The sequence below is a fragment of the Oryctolagus cuniculus genome, chromosome 7 (assembly GCF_964237555.1).
Source record: "Oryctolagus cuniculus chromosome 7, mOryCun1.1, whole genome shotgun sequence".
NCBI lineage: Eukaryota > Metazoa > Chordata > Mammalia > Lagomorpha > Leporidae > Oryctolagus > Oryctolagus cuniculus.
In genome coordinates, this window is record NC_091438.1 from 48072381 (window position 1) to 48094485 (window position 22105).

At 53.3% G+C, this 22105-nt stretch overlaps 4 protein-coding genes and 1 pseudogene across 4 annotated transcripts; 2 read left to right on the forward strand and 3 right to left on the reverse strand.

The window, feature by feature from the left end:
- Positions 1-7137: 7137 nt before the first annotated feature.
- LOC103350067 (histone H3) lies at positions 7138-7750 on the reverse strand. The gene has a single exon (XM_070077762.1). The coding sequence runs from the start codon at positions 7607-7609 to the stop codon at positions 7199-7201; it is 411 nt and encodes a 136-aa protein (XP_069933863.1). The 5' UTR covers positions 7610-7750; the 3' UTR covers positions 7138-7198.
- Positions 7751-8450: 700 nt separating this feature from the next.
- LOC100353691 (histone H2A type 2-A) lies at positions 8451-8988 on the reverse strand. The gene has a single exon (XM_002715638.5). The coding sequence runs from the start codon at positions 8920-8922 to the stop codon at positions 8530-8532; it is 393 nt and encodes a 130-aa protein (XP_002715684.1). The 5' UTR covers positions 8923-8988; the 3' UTR covers positions 8451-8529.
- A 7332-nt stretch (positions 8989-16320) lies between these two features.
- On the reverse strand, positions 16321-17039 carry LOC127493658 (histone H2B type 2-E-like; annotated as a pseudogene).
- A 92-nt stretch (positions 17040-17131) lies between these two features.
- Positions 17132-18912, forward strand: LOC138843269 (histone H2A type 2-A). Its single transcript, XM_070077763.1, has one exon. The coding sequence runs from the start codon at positions 17132-17134 to the stop codon at positions 17522-17524; it is 393 nt and encodes a 130-aa protein (XP_069933864.1). The 3' UTR covers positions 17525-18912.
- Positions 18441-20426, forward strand: LOC138850547 (histone H3). Its single transcript, XM_070077761.1, has one exon. The coding sequence runs from the start codon at positions 18441-18443 to the stop codon at positions 18849-18851; it is 411 nt and encodes a 136-aa protein (XP_069933862.1). The 3' UTR covers positions 18852-20426.
- The last annotated feature ends 1679 nt before the right edge of the window (positions 20427-22105 follow it).

Sequence of the window (22105 nt, forward strand, 5' to 3'; positions counted from 1 at the left end):
TCGAGTTCCGGCTGCACCTCTTCCAATCCAGCTCCCTGCTATGGCCTGGGAAAGCAGTAGAAGATGGCCCAAGTCCTTGGGGCCCTGTACCCGTGTGAGAGACCTAGAAGAAGCACCCAGAAGAAGCTCCTGGCTTCTGATTGGCGCAGCTCTGGCTGTTGTGGCCAACGGAAGGAAGACCTTTCTCTCTGTCTCTCACTCTCACTGTCTATAACTCTACCTCTCTAATAAATAAATAAAATCTTAAAAAAAAAATCTTTGTTTGGAAGCCAGTGTTGTGACATAGCAGGTAAAGCTGCCACTGTCATCCCTTATGGGTACTGCTTTGAGACCAGGCTGCCCCTCTTCCAATCCAGTTCCCTGCTAATGCACCTAGGAAAGCAGTGGAAGATGGCTCAAGTACTTGGACTCCTGCACCTACATAGGAGGCCCGGAAGAAGCTCCTGGCTCCTGGCTTTGGATCGGTGCAGCTCTGGCCGTTGCGGCCAATTGGAGAGTAAACCAGTGGGTGGAAGACCTCTCTCTCTCTCTGCCTCTCCTTCTCTCTCTTTGTAACTCTGACTTTCAAATAAATAAATACATCTTAAAAAAAATTACTTTGACTCTGAAGCCAAAAATCCAACATATAGTGATGTTTCCTGTCCATCTCCTTTTCCTTGTAATTCCTTTGTTGAGGAAAATGGGTCTTTTCCAGCAGTGGAATGTAGACTTTGCTGACTGCTTCCCTCTCGCATAGTGCATCATAGCCCTTTGTCCTCTCTCTCCTCTCAGTGCTGGAGGCTTGTGTAGATTTGCATTCACTTTTCAACCCTGACAAGACTACTTCATGGGTGGTACTTTCCTTTTTTTTTTTCTCATCAGGAGACATAATGGCTACCTGCTTTGTGTTTCTGTTGTACTTTTTATTGATAGATAATTATTCATATTTATGATATAATATGATGTTTCAATACATATATGTTGTATAATAATTGATGAGAGGAGTTAGCATATCCATTGCTGCAAACATTTATCATTTCTCTGTAGTGAGAACATTAAAAATCTTAGCGTATCCTCTGCTACTATTGCTAACCACAGTCACCCCATTGTGTAGCAGAACACCGGAAGCTAATCCTTCTGTCTAACTCACATTGTGCCCACAGCCCACCCCTAGGTATCACTCCTTTCCACAGCCTCTGATAACCAGCATTCTATTCTCAACTTCTAAGACATCAACACTTTTGGACTCTACATATGAGTGAGATGTGTGGTATTTGTCTTTCTGTGCTGTGGGTACATCCATGTTGTCTCAAGTGACAGGATCTCAACCTTTCAATGGCTGAATAATATTCCACTAATGTATATAGAGCCCATGGTCTGTATCTGTTCATCTGTTGATGGACACCTGGGTGGATCTGATACCTTGGTTAATGTGAACAGTGCTGCAATAGACGTGGGAGTGCAGATGTCTCTTTGAAAGACTGATTTCTGGGATCGCCAGCAACTGCTTTTCTTTTTGTAATAATAGCAACTGCTGATTCTCAGTTTGTAATTAATTCATCAGTAATTATAAAATAATATTCTGTCACCCTTGTTCATATATGAGTATTAGCTAGAATATTTCAATAAAGAGAAGGTAGTAGTATTTTTAGCACTAGGTGTCTCAAGACAAATATGTCTATTAGGTGGCACTAAATTATTAGGGCTCCTTTTGGCATAAATAAGAGGATCTCTGTGTGTCAGTGCATCCCTAGGTATACTCTGGTGTGAAATAAAACGTTTTTCTGGAATTTCACACAACTGGTAATAATGACTTCTCTTAAGGAAAACTTGATGGGACCAGAGGGAGGCTTTTACTTTTTCCTTTACATCTTTCAGTACTGTCTGAATCAATGTGCAGTCAAAAACACTGATAGTACAATTTATATGGGCAACAGGATTATTAGTCATTAAAAAAAAGTGGTGTGAAATAAAAATATTTTTGGTGAAAATAATGCATTTAAAAATACCCATCCTAGTGTCTGGCCAGCTAGTAAAACCTCAGCACAATTTAGTTAATTATGAAAACAGTTAAAGATTCCCCAGCAACGCAAATAGTAATCAACGTAAACAAACTATAACAGCAAGATCCTGAAAGTCCCTGGGGATTATGGGCTGGCCTGTGGGCCTGGGCCTCTACTATTCCCAATCCTATTACAACGTAATCACTTAAGGGGCCGGCACTGTGGCAGCAGCCCATGTGGGCGCTGGTTTGAGTCCTGGCTGTTTCACTTCCAATCCAGCTCTCTGCTATGGCCTGGGAAAGCAGTAGAGGATGGCCCAGGTAGGTCCTTAGGCCCCTGCACCTGCGTGGGAGACCTGGAAGATGTTCCAGGCTCCTGGCTTTGGATGGGCCCAACTCCAGTCTTTGTGGCTATTTGGGGAGTGAACAAGCTAGATGGAAGACCCCTTCCCCCCTCCAACCTCTGCTTCTGAAACTCTGCCTTTCAAAGAAATACATAAATCTTAAAAAAAAAAAAAAAAAAGCACGTAATCACTTAAAACTGTGAGCACCTACTCTGCAGGAGGCACTCTGGAGTGATCCCCTTCCCTCCCCTCCCCTCCCCTCCCCTCCCCTGCATCTGTCAACTTCATTAATGAGGCCTTGGTCACAGGTTTGGTCAGCAGACAGGCAGAGAGGGTGGTCAGGCTCTTTAAGGAAGGCTGGAACCAGGTGTGGATTGAGAACGAATAGGACCAGCCCTGGAGGGTGGGTGTGGTTCTTGAAAGTCAGGGGCACTATTTTGGAAAGGTTATTCTGACCTTGCAAGCTTTATTTTGACAGAGATGTGTGGGATAGATAGAAGAGGGGAGCCCAGCACCTGGAAGCTGGTGGGGAGGCAATTGTGCTGCCTGTGGTGGAGTCTTAGTCAAGAACAGGGAAAGAAGAGACTGGATAAGCAAAAGCCGTTTTGAATGAAGGAGGCAAAAGAATTACATTGACTGTTTTTAATTTTCTTTTAAAAATTTGTATTTGGAAGGCTGAGGAAGACACACACACACACACACACACACACACACACCTTCCCATCTGCTGGTTTATAGCTGGGGCTGGGCCAGGCCAAGCCAATGCCAGGAGCTGGGGACCCAGTCTAGGTCTCCCATGTGGGTAGTGGGAACCCAATAATCTGAGCTACTGCTCTCCAGGGTACACATTTTTTTTTTTTTTAAGATTAGTTTATTTATTTGAAAGTCAGAGTTACACAGAAAGAGAAGGAGAGGCAGAGAGAGAGTCTTCAGTCTTCTATCCATTGGCTGCAACGGCCGGAGCTGTGCCGATCCGAAGCTTGGAGCGAGAGCTTCTTCCGGGTCTCCCACGTGGGTGCAGGGGCCCAAGGACTTGGGCCATCTTCTACTGCTTTCCCAGGCCATAGCAGAGAGCTGGATTGGAAGAGGAGCAACCGGGACTAGAACTGTCGCCCATATGGGATGCCGGTGCTTCAGGCCAGGGTGTTAACCCGCTGTGCCACAGCACTGGCCTCAGCCAAGTAGTGTCTTAACCATCTGGGTACTATTCCAGATGCCTGTGCCTATGTGAATTTTCTACTGATGTTTAATAAAGTATCACGGCCAGTGCCATGGCTCACTTGGTTAATCCTTCACCTGTGGTGCCGGCATCCCATATGGGCACTGGGTTCTAGTCCCGGTTGCTTCTCTTCCAGTCTAGTTCTCTGCTGTGGCCCAGGAAGGCAGTGGAGGATGGCCCAAGTGCTTGGGCCCCTGCACCCTCATGGGAGACCAGGAAGAAGCACCTGGCTCCTGGCTTTGGATCAGCGTATCTCTGGCTGTAGTGGCCATTTTGGGGGGTGAACCAATGGAAGGAAGACCTTTCTTTCAGTCTCTCTCTCTCTCACTGTCTAACTCTTATCTGTCAAATAAAAAAAAAAAAAGTATCAGGTTTAGTAGCTTGGACAGTACTCATTTATTATCTCATAGTTTTTGTAGGTCTGGGCAGGGCCTCAGTTGGATTGCTTCGAATCTAACAGGACTGAAATGAAGGTGTGCAACAGACTGACTGCCTTGTCATTCGCTCTCTGGACAGGGAGTTCAAATATCACTTCCTAGAGGACAGCTTTCTCGATTTGTGCCGCTGGCACTGACCCTTCCGTCTCAGCAGCCAGAGCTTAGCCTGCATTTTTCTCGGCCATCTGTCCATGTTGTCCCCTTCCCATAACCACAGACGTCAGGTTGTGTATGTGTGTGCACAGAGATTCAGAGAAATATTAAGACTTTTAAAATCAGAAGAGGATTTTTATTGTCTTCTTTGTAGTTTTCTCTAGCCAATATTTTTCAAACTCTAGGCTGCAATCCGATAGTGGGTTACAAAATGAATTTATGAGACTTGGCAGATTTCACCTTTTCTTTCATTTCACCCTTTTGTAAGAAGCAGAAGAGAAAATAGCAGGGTACATCACAAATAGTATTATTTTATGACACTGTTGTAACTTACATGTTTGTGTGTATGTGACCAGGAGGTGACGTACAATGGATTTTTCTGGCTATGGGTTGATTTCAGGTGGGGTCTATTGTACATATAGTGATAAGACTGTAGGCATCATCTTCTCCTGACACACTGAATCTCATCTGATAAGAAAAGCCAAGCACAAAACCTTGGTTCTAATTCCACCTTGACCACTTTGTAGCTGAGTAGCCTATGTTCTTAGTGTCTCATCTTCACCGGAAATTTCCTTATCTGTAAAACTGGAGGCAGAAAAGCTCTTTCTCCTTTCCAAGGTTGTTTTGGATTCAAAGGAGAGGACATCCGTGAAAGCCTTGTCTGGGTCATGAGGCGCCCAGGAACCCAATTATTTTTCCTGCCTCGGCCACACAGTCCAGATAAATCTCTAGATGCCAATTACCTAGAGATGCGATGACTTACCCGTTGTTTTCCTTTGTGTGTATCTTATTTTCCACCATATGACTGCACTATTCCCAAAGGGAAGATCTAGGCTCCATATTCAACACATGCTTATTGTAATATTAACGAAGTGGCTGGTAATTATTAATTGCCTTGTTGGGACTCTTCTCTAAGTACTTTGTATGGACTGTATTCATCTTAAGGCTTCCCTATATTAACCATAAGAGGTATGCACATTTCTTGTTTCCATCTGACACAGACTGAGACACTGAGCCCCTGTTCTAGCGCTGTGTCTATTCTCTCCCAGCTTTTCCCAGGTAGGTAGGTGGAGGGAGGCCACAGTCCACTGGTGGCCTGGACAAACCATGGTGGACCACAAGTGGGCCCAGTCCAATTCAATCACCTTCAGACGCCATAGTTGGATCAGTCCATGACTTTGGCACTTAAATGTTTTTAGGGGTTGGGGAGCCAAATCCTGTTTAAATATGGCACTCAGGTTCTTCAGTTGTTCACATCTGTAAAGTCCCGCTGCTATATACGGTAACATACTCGCAAATTCCAGGACTAGGATGCAGGTATATTTGGGGTACTATCGCTCTGGCTACAACTGTTTACCTCTCACTAAAGCATGTTCCTTCGAAGCTGATCATATTGAGGGGGTTGCTGGTGGTGGACTCTGTCCTCAGCCAAGGCCACTGGAAGCACACTAATCGTGAGCCTTAGCCGCTGTGGGCCAGGGCAGTTACCTGTTTCCTTCTGGGACAGTCTTGAGCAGTCTTGAGAAGTTCCTTCCAGAACCCAGGCTAGACTGGCTCCTGCCTGGCCTGCAGATTCCTGAGAAGTCCCCGAATGCTGGGAGAGGCCTGGGGACCCTGCACTTTTGAGCAAGAATTCAAGTCAGAGGACTGGGATCCTTTCCCAGGCATTTCCTGATCACCTGCTACACACTGGGCACACAAACGCCTACGCCTTCAGGCGCTCCCTCAGTGTCTAGCGATAAAAGGGAGGATTACTGGAGGAACTACCTGAGAACGCTGAGCAAGTGGCAGGCTGAGCGGTGCGCCCGCGACAGGCAGGCCCCTGCACAGAACAGTGTCTGGGGAGTTAAGGGTGTTGGGCAGAGCCCGGACAAACTTGTGCAGCTGGGCTAACACTCTCAGCTTCCTAAGGAGCATTTGGAACATCCATCTACTTGCTTAGCGGGGTGGCAGTTACAAATAAAAACATGAAACAAAACATGGTGAGTAGTCACCGAGCTGTGAACACCAGTCATCATTTCTGAACTTCAGAGTGCAACACGGTGCTGGGATGCCAACTGGGCCTCTTGGGACAACTCTGCCGGTGGTCCTTACACGACCCCTTCCTCAGCTGGCCTCTGTCCGGCAACACAACCATCTGCATTTCGGCTCCTGCTTCTAACCGGCCTGTGAACAATAAGGCCAAATCCCCAGGAGCGCCGGAGGTACTAAAAAGAAGCGGTGGCCGGCGCCGCGGCTCACTAGGCTAATCCTCCGCCTAGCGGCGCCGGCACACCGGGTTCTAGTCCCGGTCGGGGCGCCGGATTCTGTCCCGGTTGCCCCTCTTCCAGGCCAGCCCTCTGCTGTGGCCAGGGAGTGCAGTGGAGGATGGCCCAGGTGCTTGGGCCCTGCACCCCATGGGAGACCAGGAAAAGCACCTGGCTCCTGGCTCCTGCCATCGGATCAGCGCGGTGCGCCGGCTGCAGTGCGCCGGCCGTGGCGGCCATTGGAGGGTGAACCAACGGCAAAGGAAGACCTTTCTCTCTGTCTCTCTCTCTCACTGTCCACTCTGCCTGTCAAAAAAAAAAAAAAAAAAAAAAAAAAAAAAAAAAGAAGCGGTAAGCAGAGCCAACAGTCTCAGACCGGAAATCCGCAGCACGGGACCAGGCATCTCCAAGTGGACCGGAAGAATGGGGCGGAGCCGAGGCGGACATCCCAAAGCCGAAGCCGCGGTAGAGCGAGAGGCCGTTCCCGCGCACACGGGCGCGTCCCCGACAGCGAGCCCCGCGCGCACTCCGGGCGGCCGTTACCGCCCAGGACAGGGCGCGAGCGGGCGCAAACCGCCGTGCCAGGGACAGCGGCGACAAACGGGCCGAGGCCACAGGCGGTAGCGCGAGCCCCAGCGCCTTTAAACGGCTGCCAGGGGGAGACCCGGGCCCGAAGCCATCGCTCTCCACCCCACCCGACCGCACCCGACCGCCGGGGCCCCGGGGACGGAGCGCACAGCTGCTTTCTCGTGGTACGTGGGTGGCTCTGAAAAGAGCCTTTGGGCCGAGGATGGAAACCGGAGACGAGAGCGCGCTGCTTAAGCCCGCTCTCCGCGGATGCGGCGGGCCAGCTGGATGTCTTTGGGCATGATGGTGACGCGCTTGGCGTGGATGGCGCACAGGTTCGTGTCCTCGAACAGGCCCACCAGGTAGGCCTCGCTCGCCTCCTGCAGCGCCATGACGGCCGAGCTCTGGAAGCGCAGGTCCGTCTTGAAGTCCTGCGCGATCTCGCGCACCAGCCGCTGGAACGGCAGCTTGCGGATCAGCAGCTCGGTCGACTTCTGGTAGCGCCGGATCTCGCGCAGCGCCACGGTGCCCGGCCGGTAGCGGTGCGGCTTCTTGACGCCGCCCGTGGCCGGCGCGCTCTTGCGGGCCGCCTTGGTGGCCAGCTGCTTGCGGGGCGCCTTGCCGCCCGTCGACTTGCGCGCCGTCTGCTTCGTGCGAGCCATGCTCCCCCACCTGCGACTTCACTCACCGGCGCGCCGACACTGTCTCGAGCCGGCCGGCCGCCGCCGCGCGCTTTATAGGCGCCGTCTCTGCCCGATTGGGCGGCAGGACTTCAAAGTCCCCGCGCTGCTCGCTCATTGGCGACGACGTCACGCGCCCCGGCACCGCCCACTAGCTCCGGCAGAGGCCCTCTGCCCGCCCCGCCCCAGGCTGTCCGTTGGCCTCAAGTTTGCCCGCAGCGCCTTCCCGGGTTCTCTCTGGGTGCACGTCCGCTCCTGGCCCCCGCCCAGCCGACTGGCGGTTTAAGGCTGCGCGCCGGCCCCGCCGCTCAGAGGGCTATCCCCGTGGGCGCTGCGCGGGCCGAGTGGGAGCTCAACCTCGCGTGTGTTCCTAGCCCGCGGGCCGCCTCGCTGCGTGCCCAGGGTCTCGCGTCCTCCGAGTCGGCCCTGAGCAGGCCAGCACCCACCTGTGGGCAGGGGCAGCTGCCCGTCCCCAGGGCGCAGGACTGGGGCGGGGCCGAGAGGGCGGTTCCGTAATAGAGCCCCCCCCCCCCCCGCTCCCAACGCCCGGGGAAGGTATCCTTCCCTTCGACAGAGGCTGGGGTGGGGGTTACGTCTCTATCACACTAAGCACGGGGGTGTCCGGCGGGAGCCGCAGTTGCCGGCCGAACTCGCGGAGGCCGCTCTCCCGGCGACGGCGAGCCCCGCCTACGGGGGTGGGTCGAGGCCGGACAGCGTATGCACCTCACTCCCACCCCCCCCCCCCCCCCAGCTCCCTTCCCCACGAGGCCCGGGCCGGGCGCGACCGCGGACTAGCGTGTCTGCAACTCTTTCTCAGACGGGGTGGGTGGCTCTGAAAAGAGCCTTTGGTTTCGCGAGCGCCCCTCGCGGACGCGGGCAGGGCCGGGCTCCCGCCGCCGGCCTCACTTGCCCTTGGCCTTGTGGTGGCTCTCCGTCTTCTTGGGCAGCAGCACGGCCTGGATGTTGGGCAGCACGCCGCCCTGCGCGATCGTCACCTTGCCCAGCAGCTTGTTGAGCTCCTCGTCGTTGCGGATGGCCAGCTGCAGGTGGCGCGGGATGATGCGCGTCTTCTTGTTGTCGCGCGCCGCGTTGCCCGCCAGCTCCAGGATCTCGGCCGTCAGGTACTCGAGCACGGCCGCCATGTAGACGGGCGCGCCGGCGCCGACGCGCTCGGCGTAGTTGCCTTTGCGCAGCAGCCGGTGCACCCGGCCCACGGGGAACTGCAGCCCGGCGCGCGACGACCGCGACTTGGCCTTGGCGCGCGCCTTACCGCCTTGCTTCCCACGACCCGACATCACTGCCACGCTCACGCAACGCACTGGCCGCCTAGACACCCGCCGACTCGCCCGCCGCCGCGCCGCTCCACCCTTTTATAGCCAGGACGCCGATCGGCCACCGCCCGCTCCCATTGGCCACGGCGGCGTCCCGGCCTGCTGCCCAATCGCCGGGCTCGCCCAGAATCCGCTCATTTGCATGAGCTCCGCGCCCGCGGCGGAACCCGCGAATCACCACGCGGCCCCCTCGGAGCCTTCATTTGCCTACCGGGCCGCCGCCCCCGCGGCCCGGGCGCTTCCGGCGGGCGCCTGGCCTGCGGCTGCGCCCGCACCCGCGCCCGAGCGGGGCTCCGGGAAGGCCGTCCCCGCCGCGCGGGAGGAGGACGGCGAGTAGCGCAGCCGCAGCCGCAACCGCAACCGCAGAGAGCCGCTCCGTCTACGTGTACCAGGCGCTCTGGCAGGTGCGCCCGGCACCGGCGTCTCGTCCAAGGCCGCGGGCATCGCCAACGCACCGCCAGCCCACAAAGGCTCTTTTCAGATCCCACTGTCTCCCCGATTTGCGCACCACCCGTGACCACCGGTAGTATCGGTCTTCTCGGATGATGCAGAGGCGCACAGGTAGCACCTGTTATGTAGTGGATGGAGAGCTGGTGGACTATAGCTCTTTGTATATGTAGGATTAGTTCTGTCAAAGGCAATGATATGTGCTTGATACCCTTTATCCTAAGGCTGGCTAGAATGGAGAGGAAACACTAATAGTGCTGATCGTGTCCAGCACAAACACTACAGTGTACCAGGTACCTTGAGCCTGGTGAAGCCATTTTTAATTTACATACTCGTGTTTCAGCATGCTATTCCTTTTGGATACACTGAGTCAACTCAATCGCTTATATTTAAGAAGCTAAGCAAAAGCGGCTCCGGTGGATAGTAAACCTTTTCACTCAGGTGCTGATGCCTACACAATTTCCCATCGTTATTTTTTACCTTCGAATCTTCTGGGTAAGGGCTGGAAGAGCAAAGAGGATTTATTTATACTCAAGGATTTCAGCATATGGGAAAGAGGAACTACTAGTTATAAAATGTCCTTAAAACTGTGCCCCCTTCATGGAACAATTCATTCTTCTCTCTAGAAAATTAGATAATAAAAAAGGGCCTTGTTCCTATTTATGACAGGAAACCCTCAACAAGCAGTGTTTCCTGAAATGGTCCAAGGCCATTGTGGGGGGGGGGGCAGGGTTTCATTTCACTGCAGGTCCTTGCCTCATACTCAGCAGCAGTCAGCATAGGCAGACACGGTGTGCGAAGTAGAAAAGTTCAAAAGATGAAAAGGCACAGACAGCCATGGGCAGAGGTGAGGAGTGGAGAGGGAGAAAAGGGGTGAGGAACAGAGGAGGGTGGGTGCAGCCCAGCACCTCCGTTAGTCTTACGACCTCCATGGAATCCAAGTGGAACTGAAAACACATATTTACACGGCACTTTTCCCCACGTCCCAGATAAAACAAAGCATCCTGGGAAAGAGGTTTTCTGATAGACAAGTCAGCTAGAATAACATGGTGGGGGGAGGTTTGTGGTTTATGACCTTCAGCTCAGCTACCTACCTCTTCCCAGGTAGGCTGGACCCTGAATCTCTTGAAGTGCACACACACACACACAGAAATACATATTCTCTAACCACTGTATAGGTCCACTGAACCTGAATCATTGGATGTGAGGCAAAGATGAACAATGCATGGACACATCAGGTGATTCACATGTTTTGTAAGCACTAAGCTATGTGGTTATGCAGTTGCCATATTCCTTGATAAGAACCTGTTCATACTTTTCATTCACTACCCCCAGAGGTTTTCCCCATCCTTCCCTAGAATTGTTTTTAATGCTACATACAAAATTAGCCTCATTTAATCCCTGAATTCAGGGCACCACATACAGCAAAGGACTTTATACATTGCGGGGTGGGGTGGGTGGATATATTTTAAAAACAGATCAGGCCGGCGCCGCGGCTCAATAGGCTAATCCTCCACCTAGCGGCGCCAGCACACCGCGTTCTAGTCCCGGTCAGGGCACCAGATTCTGTCCCGGTTGCCCTTCTTCCAGGCCAGCTCTGCTGTGGGCTGGGAGTGCAGTGGAGGATGGCCCAAGTGCTTGGGCCCTGCACCCCATGGGAGACCAGGAGAAGCACCTGGCTCCTGCCTTTGGATCAGCGCGGTGCGCCGGCCGCAGCGGCCATTGGAGGGTGAACCAACGGCAAAGGAAGACCTTTCTCTCTGTCTCTCTCTCTCACTATCCACTCTGTAAAAACAAAAACAAAAAAAACAAAAACACAAATGAAAACAGAAGAACAAGTATTGAAATAAAGGCATAAACTTCCTAGGTAAATGCTAAGCATACTGTAACAATATTCTTAATACCATAGCAAAAATTCTTATACTATGAAAAGCAGCAGAAAAGCAAGTATAGAAGCCTAGAGAATAGGAAGGAGGCTGCAGAAACACAATTCAGCAGAGAGCCCAGTGGTAGCAGCAGAGATGGGGAAAAGGCAGGTTTTGGTTGCTTTAAGTTAAATCAATGAATTAAATGCAACATATGACACAACGAGGAATCAAGGATTACCACAGATTTTTTGTGCTGAGATCTGCAAAGAGCTGTGGTTTACTGACGTGCAGAGTAGGCTTGGAGAGAAAAGCCTTTTAGACTCCCGGTGACCATCACAAAGAAGAAAGTTGTATATACAAAAATTTGGAGCTCAGAAAAGAGAACAATTTATGACACCTGGGGCCGGTGATGTGGCATAGCTGGTAAAACCACCGCCTGCAGTGCTGGCACCCCTATGGGCACCGGTTTGAGTCCCAGCTGCTCCACTTCTGATCCAGCTCCCTGCTAATGGATCAGAAGTGGAGAAGCTGGGTCTGCAACCTGGGCTCCTGACATGACAGCATTACAAGCTGTGGCTTCACCTGCTGTGCCCCGTGCTAGCCCCCATCCAACTTCAGTTTCAACCTCACACAGAACAAGAAAAACAAAGTCAACGTCATTTGTGGCGTCACTGGTCTTGGGCAACCACCTGTCACCACTGTCTGCAATGAGTATAATAAAGTATTTTCAACAACGGATGTAATTCAGAGTTCCAGCTAATATCTGGATGATTGCTTTCAACATATAAGACTTTATTCAGTAGAACTCGGGAAGGGCGTGAAGTCTACGTATATGCTTTGTATGTTGAAATTTTGTCAATTAACAAATTTACTTGCTGCCAAAGTAAAATCACAAAACTGTGAAAGCTCCTTCTAATAATTTTTAATGTCTTTGATTACAAGTCTAAAATATTTTCCAACTTTTATTTTGAAACTTGCAAACTTCCAGAAAAATACTAAATTATATAGCATGTCTTAAAAATAAGGGGATTCTCCTACATAACCATAAAACTATACTATGTACCTAACAAATATGGATTCAAAAATATTAAGTGACACAGAATCCATTCAAATTTCTCCAGTTGTCAAAAAGTCCCCACACAGCTGTTGCATTAGCTTCCTATGGCTGCTATAATAAATTGACAAAGTTGGTAGCTTAAAATAACTCCACTGTCTTACAGTTCTGGGAAGCAAAAGTACAACATCGGTTTCACTGAGAAGTCAAGGTTGTGCTCCCTCCAGCAGTTCTAGGGGAACACAGTCTATGGTCCCTTCCTCAAAGCCACCATTGTGCACCATCTTTAAATGTGTCTCGGCTTCCGTCACCTGCCTTCTCTGTTTGACCTTCTTGCCTTTGCTTATGAGGACTCTGGTGAGCACAGCACCCGCCTCCCCCACCAGGATAAAGTCCCTTTAGCAGTATAAAGTCAGCACAGGCTGTGGGCATCAGAACATGCTCACGTGGGAGGACAGTAGTCAGCCTACAACTGCCGACAACCCTGAGGGGCTGAATTCTAGCCCCTAAGGAGAACTGCTGCAACGCAACCTCCAGTGCCTTAGAATCTTGCCTTATTTGGAACTAGGTCCCGGCAGGCAAGTTAAAGTGCATAGGGTAGCCTCGGAGCAGTATGACTGATATCCCCAGCAGACAGACATACAGGAAGGGAGAGGCAGACTGGAGTTGTGCAACTAGAAACCAAAGAATCCCCGAGGCTCCACACATGGAGAAGACGAGCAAAGGTTCTTGCTGCTTTGCAGGAGTATGGCCCTGCCAACACCTTGGCTTCACACCTCCAGCCTCTAGGGCAATGAGAAGAAATTTCTGTTGTTTCAAGCTAAGCAGTTTGTGGTACTTTGTCATTACAGCCCTAGGAAAGTAACACAAGTACTATACTTTTTAATAGGACTATAATTTATTTTTAAATTTTAAATAAAATTTCAGAATTTTTTTTTAAATCTCATGTCTTCTATGATGCAATATTAATTTTAGGCCTTGGTGAAACAGTGATTTTAACACTTGGATCAATTGAGCCCATGGATCACCTACTTCTGTTTTTCCTTATCCAACCTATTTGATTTTTTGAGATCTTTCAATATAAAAGGTCTGTTATCTTTCATTTAGAGAACACATTTATTTTTATTTCTGATATACTTGGAGATTCAAAATGGCTTAAGTGCATGTTAGACACACAGCTTCATCAGAGGTTCAAAGGCACAGTCAGCCTCTGCACGTGGCTGAGCTCCAGGAGTCGGCTCGGTCTCCATCCCCCCAGGTTGCCCTCATCTTCATATTGTCCGCTAGCCTTCCTGCTTCCACATCTGGACCATTCCATCTTGCTGCCGCCTCTTGAAAGCAATGAAACTTCTCTCCCACAAGCTTTCATTCTGCACTCCCCTATTCATTTACTCACTTCAAGTTCCAAAATGTTAAAAAAAATAAATCCTGTGAAAGTTAAATGTGAATTAGGGGGCCGGCGCTGCAGCTCACTAGGCTAATCCTCCGCCTTGCGGCACCGGCACACCGGGTTCTAGTCCCGGTATGGGCGCCGGATTCTGTCCCGGTTGCCCCGTCTTCCAGGCCCCAGGCCAGCTCTCTGCTGTGGCCAGGGAGTGCAGTGGAGGATGGCCCAAGTGCTTGGGCCCTGCACCCCATGGGAGACCAGGAGAAGCACCTGGCTCCTGGCTTCGGATCAGCACGGTGCGCCGGCTGCTGCAGACATTGGAGGGTGAACCAACAGCAAAGGAAGACCTTTCTCACTGTCTACTCTGCCTGTCAAAAAAAAAAAAAAGGCCGGCGCCGCGGCTCAATAGGCTAATCCTCCACCTAGCGGCGCCAGCACACCGCGTTCTAGTCCCGGTTGGGGCGCCGAATTCTGTCCCGGTTGCCCCTCTTCCAGGCCAGCTCTCTGCTGTGGCCAGGGAGTGCAGTGGAGGATGGCCCAGGTGCTTGGGCCCTGCACCCCATGGGAGACCAGGAAAAGCACCTGGCTCCTGGCTCCTGCCATCGGATCAGCGCGGTGCGCCGGCCGCAACATGCCGGCCGCGGCGGCCATTGGAGGGTGAACCAACGGCAAAAGGAAGACCTTTCTCTCTGTCTCTCTCTCTCACTGTCCACTCTGCCTGACAGAAAATAAAAAAAAAAATAAAAAAATTTAAAAAAAGTGAATTAGGTTGCTCTTAGATCCCTGAACTAATCTCAGCAGAGGAAAGTTTGGGACAGCATTTAAAGCAGCCAAGCCAGAGCTAAGAACTGTGGGTAAAATCTATTTTCTGGGAAACATACGTGGCAGTCCTACTATAGAAAGAATAACTACAGCAAGTGTTATCGACTACTGTTAGACTTCATAACAAACACACAAGAAATGAAGTGTGGAAAATAAGGCGATACCTTTATTCCCTCAGCTGTTTGGGTTGGGAGGTAGCCTTTAAGGGCCTTTGTGCTGCCTTTACTCAGTTCTAAATGCATCTGTACAATGGCCAACTCCATGTATGCACTTCAAGCCTGACACCCAGCCACGATTAAATCAACGCTGGGACCTCTTTGCTGCCCCAACCCACACCTCTTCCCAGGATTCCATCCTAATTAACAGCGTCATTGTCTCTCGACCCAGTTGTTTCTCTTCTGCCAAGGGTTTCTCTTCCCTATATTCTACTGCTCAGGAAAACCTAGCAATTTTACCTACAAAATGAAACCCTAATCACACTTCATCTCCATCACAACCTCTGTCTTGTAGGGCCAGTTCTTGCACTTTAACATGCATTGGAATTACCCAGGGAGCTTAACATAAATTATCGGGGTTTATTATCTTTAATAAATTCTCAGGCAGTGCTGATGTTGCTGACTGAATCGCTGCTCTGGCTCATTAATGACTGTCAACAGTCTCCTAACTGGTCTCCTGACTTTCCTTTATGGCCAACACAGGACCTGTGATGCCAAAAGCAAATGTAGGATTAATGTTATTTCAATGCCTTCTTTAAAGATTTATTTTATTTGAAAAGCAGAGATACAAAAGGGAGAAAGCAGGGGAGAGAGAGAGAGTAAGAGAGAGAGCGCTATCTTCCATTTACAGGTTTACTGTAAAGGCCAGAGCTGGGCCAGACCGAAGCCAGGAGCCAGGAGCTTCTCCCAGGTCTTCCACCACGTGGATGGCAGAGGCCCAACAACTTGGGCCATCTTCTGTTGCTTTCCCAGGTGACGTAGCAGGGAGCTGGATTGAAGTGGAGCAACTGGGAATCTAACCAGTGTCCTTATGGAATTCCAGCCCTGCAGGTGGAGGCTTAGCCTTCAAAGGTCACAGCTCGGGCCCTCAATGCCTTCTTTAAACAGTTCATAGTCTGCCAAACACCGAAATTAAATTTCCAAACCAATCAACCTCCCTTTTACCATATTTGGGCTCTCTCTGCTGCTCAAGCATTCCAAAGTCTGGCTTCAGGTCTGTGCTTTGTTGCCATTGCATGGAAACATTAAGTTGAACAAGCTCTTCTGAGTGATCATTTTTTGGGGAAAACTCGAGATGCCAGGTAGGTTTCATGGTATGTGACATGAAAAGGCAAACACAGCACCAACATTTATCAGTTAATTCCTAGGCCTCAAAACTAACCTATTTCCTCGGTAGTCTAACAAACATGGGAATAGAACAGATTTATGGAACCAAGACATACACTCAAGGAATTAGTCAGTACCGTATTTAAACTGAATCGCTTTCAGCTCACACATAATAGGCACAATTTAAGTTCTGCACTATTCTAGCAAAGGAAAACACGAGATCACATTATCTTTACTTAATTCCTGCAAATTCGCCTTACCGATACTACAACAGCACCTCACTGCCTAATTCAACGTTTTGATGGTTACCAGGCCAGCCAAATGCCGGTTTTAACAGTCTCTCAGGCAAACCTAAGCCACGCTACAATTCCTGTTTTTTTCGCCAATCAAGGTACCTGTATACATACTAGTGAATCTCAAAACAAAAAGCCACACAAAAACAAAACAAGCAAAAATATCCAAAAGCAAAGTATGTGTTGCAAGCCAGATAATGTAAACTTGAGAAAGTGAAAACAGGAAACTGGGAAAAGACGGGAGGAAAGACAGCCTCCTTCTCGGGGAAGGCAGGTGGCTCTGAAAAGAGCCTTTGTGGGCTAGCGGCGCGGCAGGGCCTCACTTGGAGCTGGTGTACACGGGGACGGCCTTGGTGCCCTCGGATATGTCGTGCTTGGACGGCTCGCCTGACTGCAGCAAGCGCACGGCCTTCTGCACCTCCCGGGACGTGATGGTGGAGCGTTTGTCGTAGTGCGCCAGGCGCGACACCACGCCGGCGTTGCGCCAACACGAGTTGGCGATGCCCGCGGCCTTGGACGAGACGCCGGTGCCGGGCGCACCTGCCAGAGCGCCTGGTACACGTAGACGGAGCGGCTCTCTGCGGTTGCGGTTGCGGCTGCGGCTGCGCTACTCGCCGTCCTCCTCCCGCGCGGCGGGGACGGCCTTCCCGGAGCCCCGCTCGGGCGCGGGTGCGGGCGCAGCCGCAGGCCAGGCGCCCGCCGGAAGCGCCCGGGCCGCGGGGGCGGCGGCCCGGTAGGCAAATGAAGGCTCCGAGGGGGCCGCGTGGTGATTCGCGGGTTCCGCCGCGGGCGCGGAGCTCATGCAAATGAGCGGATTCTGGGCGAGCCCGGCGATTGGGCAGCAGGCCGGGACGCCGCCGTGGCCAATGGGAGCGGGCGGTGGCCGATCGGCGTCCTGGCTATAAAAGGGTGGAGCGGCGCGGCGGCGGGCGAGTCGGCGGGTGTCTAGGCGGCCAGTGCGTTGCGTGAGCGTGGCAGTGATGTCGGGTCGTGGGAAGCAAGGCGGTAAGGCGCGCGCCAAGGCCAAGTCGCGGTCGTCGCGCGCCGGGCTGCAGTTCCCCGTGGGCCGGGTGCACCGGCTGCTGCGCAAAGGCAACTACGCCGAGCGCGTCGGCGCCGGCGCGCCCGTCTACATGGCGGCCGTGCTCGAGTACCTGACGGCCGAGATCCTGGAGCTGGCGGGCAACGCGGCGCGCGACAACAAGAAGACGCGCATCATCCCGCGCCACCTGCAGCTGGCCATCCGCAACGACGAGGAGCTCAACAAGCTGCTGGGCAAGGTGACGATCGCGCAGGGCGGCGTGCTGCCCAACATCCAGGCCGTGCTGCTGCCCAAGAAGACGGAGAGCCACCACAAGGCCAAGGGCAAGTGAGGCCGGCGGCGGGAGCCCGGCCCTGCCCGCGTCCGCGAGGGGCGCTCGCGAAACCAAAGGCTCTTTTCAGAGCCACCCACCCCGTCTGAGAAAGAGTTGCAGACACGCTAGTCCGCGGTCGCGCCCGGCCCGGGCCTCGTGGGGAAGGGAGCTGGGGGGGGGGGGTGGGAGTGAGGTGCATACGCTGTCCGGCCTCGACCCACCCCCGTAGGCGGGGCTCGCCGTCGCCGGGAGAGCGGCCTCCGCGAGTTCGGCCGGCAACTGCGGCTCCCGCCGGACACCCCCGTGCTTAGTGTGATAGAGACGTAACCCCCACCCCAGCCTCTGTCGAAGGGAAGGATACCTTCCCCGGGCGTTGGGAGCGGGGGGGGGGGGGGCTCTATTACGGAACCGCCCTCTCGGCCCCGCCCCAGTCCTGCGCCCTGGGGACGGGCAGCTGCCCCTGCCCACAGGTGGGTGCTGGCCTGCTCAGGGCCGACTCGGAGGACGCGAGACCCTGGGCACGCAGCGAGGCGGCCCGCGGGCTAGGAACACACGCGAGGTTGAGCTCCCACTCGGCCCGCGCAGCGCCCACGGGGATAGCCCTCTGAGCGGCGGGGCCGGCGCGCAGCCTTAAACCGCCAGTCGGCTGGGCGGGGGCCAGGAGCGGACGTGCACCCAGAGAGAACCCGGGAAGGCGCTGCGGGCAAACTTGAGGCCAACGGACAGCCTGGGGCGGGGCGGGCAGAGGGCCTCTGCCGGAGCTAGTGGGCGGTGCCGGGGCGCGTGACGTCGTCGCCAATGAGCGAGCAGCGCGGGGACTTTGAAGTCCTGCCGCCCAATCGGGCAGAGACGGCGCCTATAAAGCGCGCGGCGGCGGCCGGCCGGCTCGAGACAGTGTCGGCGCGCCGGTGAGTGAAGTCGCAGGTGGGGGAGCATGGCTCGCACGAAGCAGACGGCGCGCAAGTCGACGGGCGGCAAGGCGCCCCGCAAGCAGCTGGCCACCAAGGCGGCCCGCAAGAGCGCGCCGGCCACGGGCGGCGTCAAGAAGCCGCACCGCTACCGGCCGGGCACCGTGGCGCTGCGCGAGATCCGGCGCTACCAGAAGTCGACCGAGCTGCTGATCCGCAAGCTGCCGTTCCAGCGGCTGGTGCGCGAGATCGCGCAGGACTTCAAGACGGACCTGCGCTTCCAGAGCTCGGCCGTCATGGCGCTGCAGGAGGCGAGCGAGGCCTACCTGGTGGGCCTGTTCGAGGACACGAACCTGTGCGCCATCCACGCCAAGCGCGTCACCATCATGCCCAAAGACATCCAGCTGGCCCGCCGCATCCGCGGAGAGCGGGCTTAAGCAGCGCGCTCTCGTCTCCGGTTTCCATCCTCGGCCCAAAGGCTCTTTTCAGAGCCACCCACGTACCACGAGAAAGCAGCTGTGCGCTCCGTCCCCGGGGCCCCGGCGGTCGGGTGGGGTCGGGTGGGGGCTGGTGCGGGTGGTGGAGAGCGATGGCTTCGGGCCCGGGTCTCCCCCTGGCAGCCGTTTAAAGGCGCTGGGGCTCGCGCTACCGCCTGTGGCCTTGGCCCGTTTGCTACTGCCGTCTCTGGCACGGCGGTTTGCGCCCGCTCGCGCCCTGTCCTGGGCGGTAACGGCCGTCCGGAGTGCGCGCGGGGCTCGCTGTCGGGGGCGCGCCCGTGTGCGAGGGAACGGCGCGGGCTGTGACGTAGGCGTAGGCGACAGAAATGGCCGCCGCGGTGCCGCCTGCTCCTGCTGGCGGCTCCTCGTCGTCCCCGGCTGTAGGTGAATTCTGTGCCACTGGGAGCCCAAGTGGACATCCCTCGCATTCGCAGCGGCAGAACCCTGCTCTTTTCGTTTGCTTGCCTGTAGCTCGGGGCGGGAGAGGGCAGGGCCTGGCCGCCCGGAGAGGGAAGAGATACTTGTGCACTCCGCCCTGGCTCGGCACTTTAATCACTTGTTTCCTTTCGACGCGGAATTTGTTTTCAAGTGTTTGTGAGATTCCTGTTAGGGCTGGTATGGGCCCACGTTCAGTTCTTGGAGAGGGACTGGAGGAGCCATGTTGTAGCTGGGCCTCCGTCAGGTAACAGAGAGAAAGCCTTGGATTACTCGTTTCACGTTTGGGAGGCGAGAAACCCAGGCTCCTGGTGGGTACTGACGCCGGGCTCGGACAAATAGCTGTGTGAGTTAGGATGTCACCTGCTACTCTAGCACTGGGAGGAGGAGGGGGCTTGTTTTTAATTTAGGTAATTCCTTTCATCTGTGCACAATTGACGGGTTAAATGCATTTACTGCAGAGATCAGTGATAATTTACCGGTGTGACAAGGAAATGCAGAGGAAGCTGAGTTTTGCAGCACTGCCATTTGGAATCTCGAGGGCGTCAAGAAAGCAGCCTAGTGCTGGTGGGCTCCATGTCGCACTAGGGATTGCCACATGGGCCTGCTCCCAGGTCATGCCGATTTCTAAAGCGTGCCTCTGGGTCTCTGTCCAGTCCCTGTTTCTCTGGTTAGGCCTGCAATGGAGGATCCAAGGGGTGGTGACTTGCCGAGCAGGGTGGGGTACCACCTTTGCAGTGAGCAGACCCTGGGACCCCGGCGTGTCTGTATCAATGCCTTATGTCCGTGGCCGGCCCTCAAGATAACCCTCCTCCAAACTGGCAGTCTGGGCGCCTCCAAATTCCCTGAAGTCTCCCTGACAAAGGAAAGTTGGTGGCATTGTTGGTAGCAGTCAGAAACAGCACGGTTCTGTTGTGAAGGTCTGGATTCGGAGAATGCTTCAAGCTTCCTGTGTGTTTGGGAGACCAGCATAAGCTGGGTTCTTCAGTCCAAGGTTATTTAAAATGTAAGTTCTCACAATTACTTTTACTTAACATTCTGTATTCTCAGATGACAGTAAAACGAGCTGAGTACAACATATGTAAATGCTCTTCCTCTGATAATTGGCTTCCATGTGGCTAGCTTGGTTGGAGAAAAAGTCTGCCTGGACCCTAGGGTTCTTAAGAAATCTTAAACCTTTGTTCAGATGTAATTTTGTCTTAACTGTGGGGGGATGGCCATGGGTATGGAGGGAAACCATGTGGTTGTATACAGCCCTGCTGACACCCTTGGCCTTGGAGGAGGAGGACTTGTTCTTGGAGCCCATGCTCCCCGATCGTCCTTCTCCAGGTCCCGGTTCCGTCTTCTCATGGCCTCCTCCTCATCAGTATTTGCCATGCTCTTCTGGGCCATCTTTTTCTCCCTGAACTTGGAAGGTGTTCACTGATTTCCCTGCTCTCCAGACTGTCTGGTGGGCAGGTCCTTCTGCATAGATAATGGGCCCTTCGGACTCTGTTTATTGCTAAACTAGGCGCCATTTCCCCCAATGTATTTGTTCCTTCCATATTCACCATCTTCCTGAAAGACACCTTTGTTTTTACCCTCCTCAGGGTAAGGCTCTGTCATCTCCATGGCATTGGCGCCCAAGCAAGCAGGACCTGGCACACTGCAGGGCTCAGGAAAAGCTTGTCGAGGGAACTGCTTCTTCTGACTGTCTACTCTTGGCTGAGTGTGAGGGAGTTGGGCCCCTCGTTTTGGGGGTCCTTGTACTTAAAAACCAAGAGGAGGACTGGATTGAGTCTTTTGGAAGGACTTCCAAGGTCCTGGGGCAGGTGGTAGGCTCCCAGATGAAGGAAGTAGGGATGTGGAAGCCCACCAGTGGCTACAGTTCTAGCCTTTGCCTGCTCCTGGCAACAGTAATTGTAAAAGAGTCCCCAGGACTCTGTCCCCAAGCCCCAGCCAACTGTCCCTGCCCTTTCCGGAAGGCAGGTGATCTGGGGGAAGAGTGTCTGTTTTTATATCCCCCCAGACATCTGATTCATCCTTGCTGGTAGGATTTCTTTGGGGTGCAGTGGGAAGTTGAGGTGTGATCAACAGCAGTGAGTGAGTATGTCTAAAGAGAGGAGGGGAAGTGGGGAGAACAGTAGGCCGAGGACAGAGGGGACAGGACACAGATGCCTGGGGTCTTCATTGCTGTGGACAGGGGCATGAAGCCCCTTGAATGATACACCAGATCTCCTGACTCTTACCCAGAAAAAGGCTCAGAAAAGACCGAGGACTGCATCCACTTGAGGATTGATGTGAGGATGGAAAGACGTAGTCCACACAAAATGCATGGAACAGTCTCACATGTGGTAATAGATCAGTGCCAGTGGCATCATTTGCATTGATATTAATGAGTGATGTCAATATTGATGTAAGTCCCAGTTATAATCACATTATTCAAGAATGACACACAGAAGCAATTGGTGGGGCCAGCATTGTGGTGCAACGGTTTAAGCTGCTGCCTGCAACCCCCGCATCCCATGTCTGAGTGCAGGTTTGAGTCCTGGCTGCTCTGCTTCCACTCCAGTGTCCTGCTAATGCACCAGGGCAAAAAACAGCAGAAGACAGCCAATTACTTGGCACCTGCCACCAAGTAGAAGACCTGGGTGGAGTTCCAGGCTCCTGGCGTTGGGCCAGCCTTGTTTTTATGGCCATTTGGGCAGTAAACCAGCAGATGCATCTATTTCTGTCACTGTCTTTTGAATAAATAAACCTTGAAAGATAAAAGATAACAA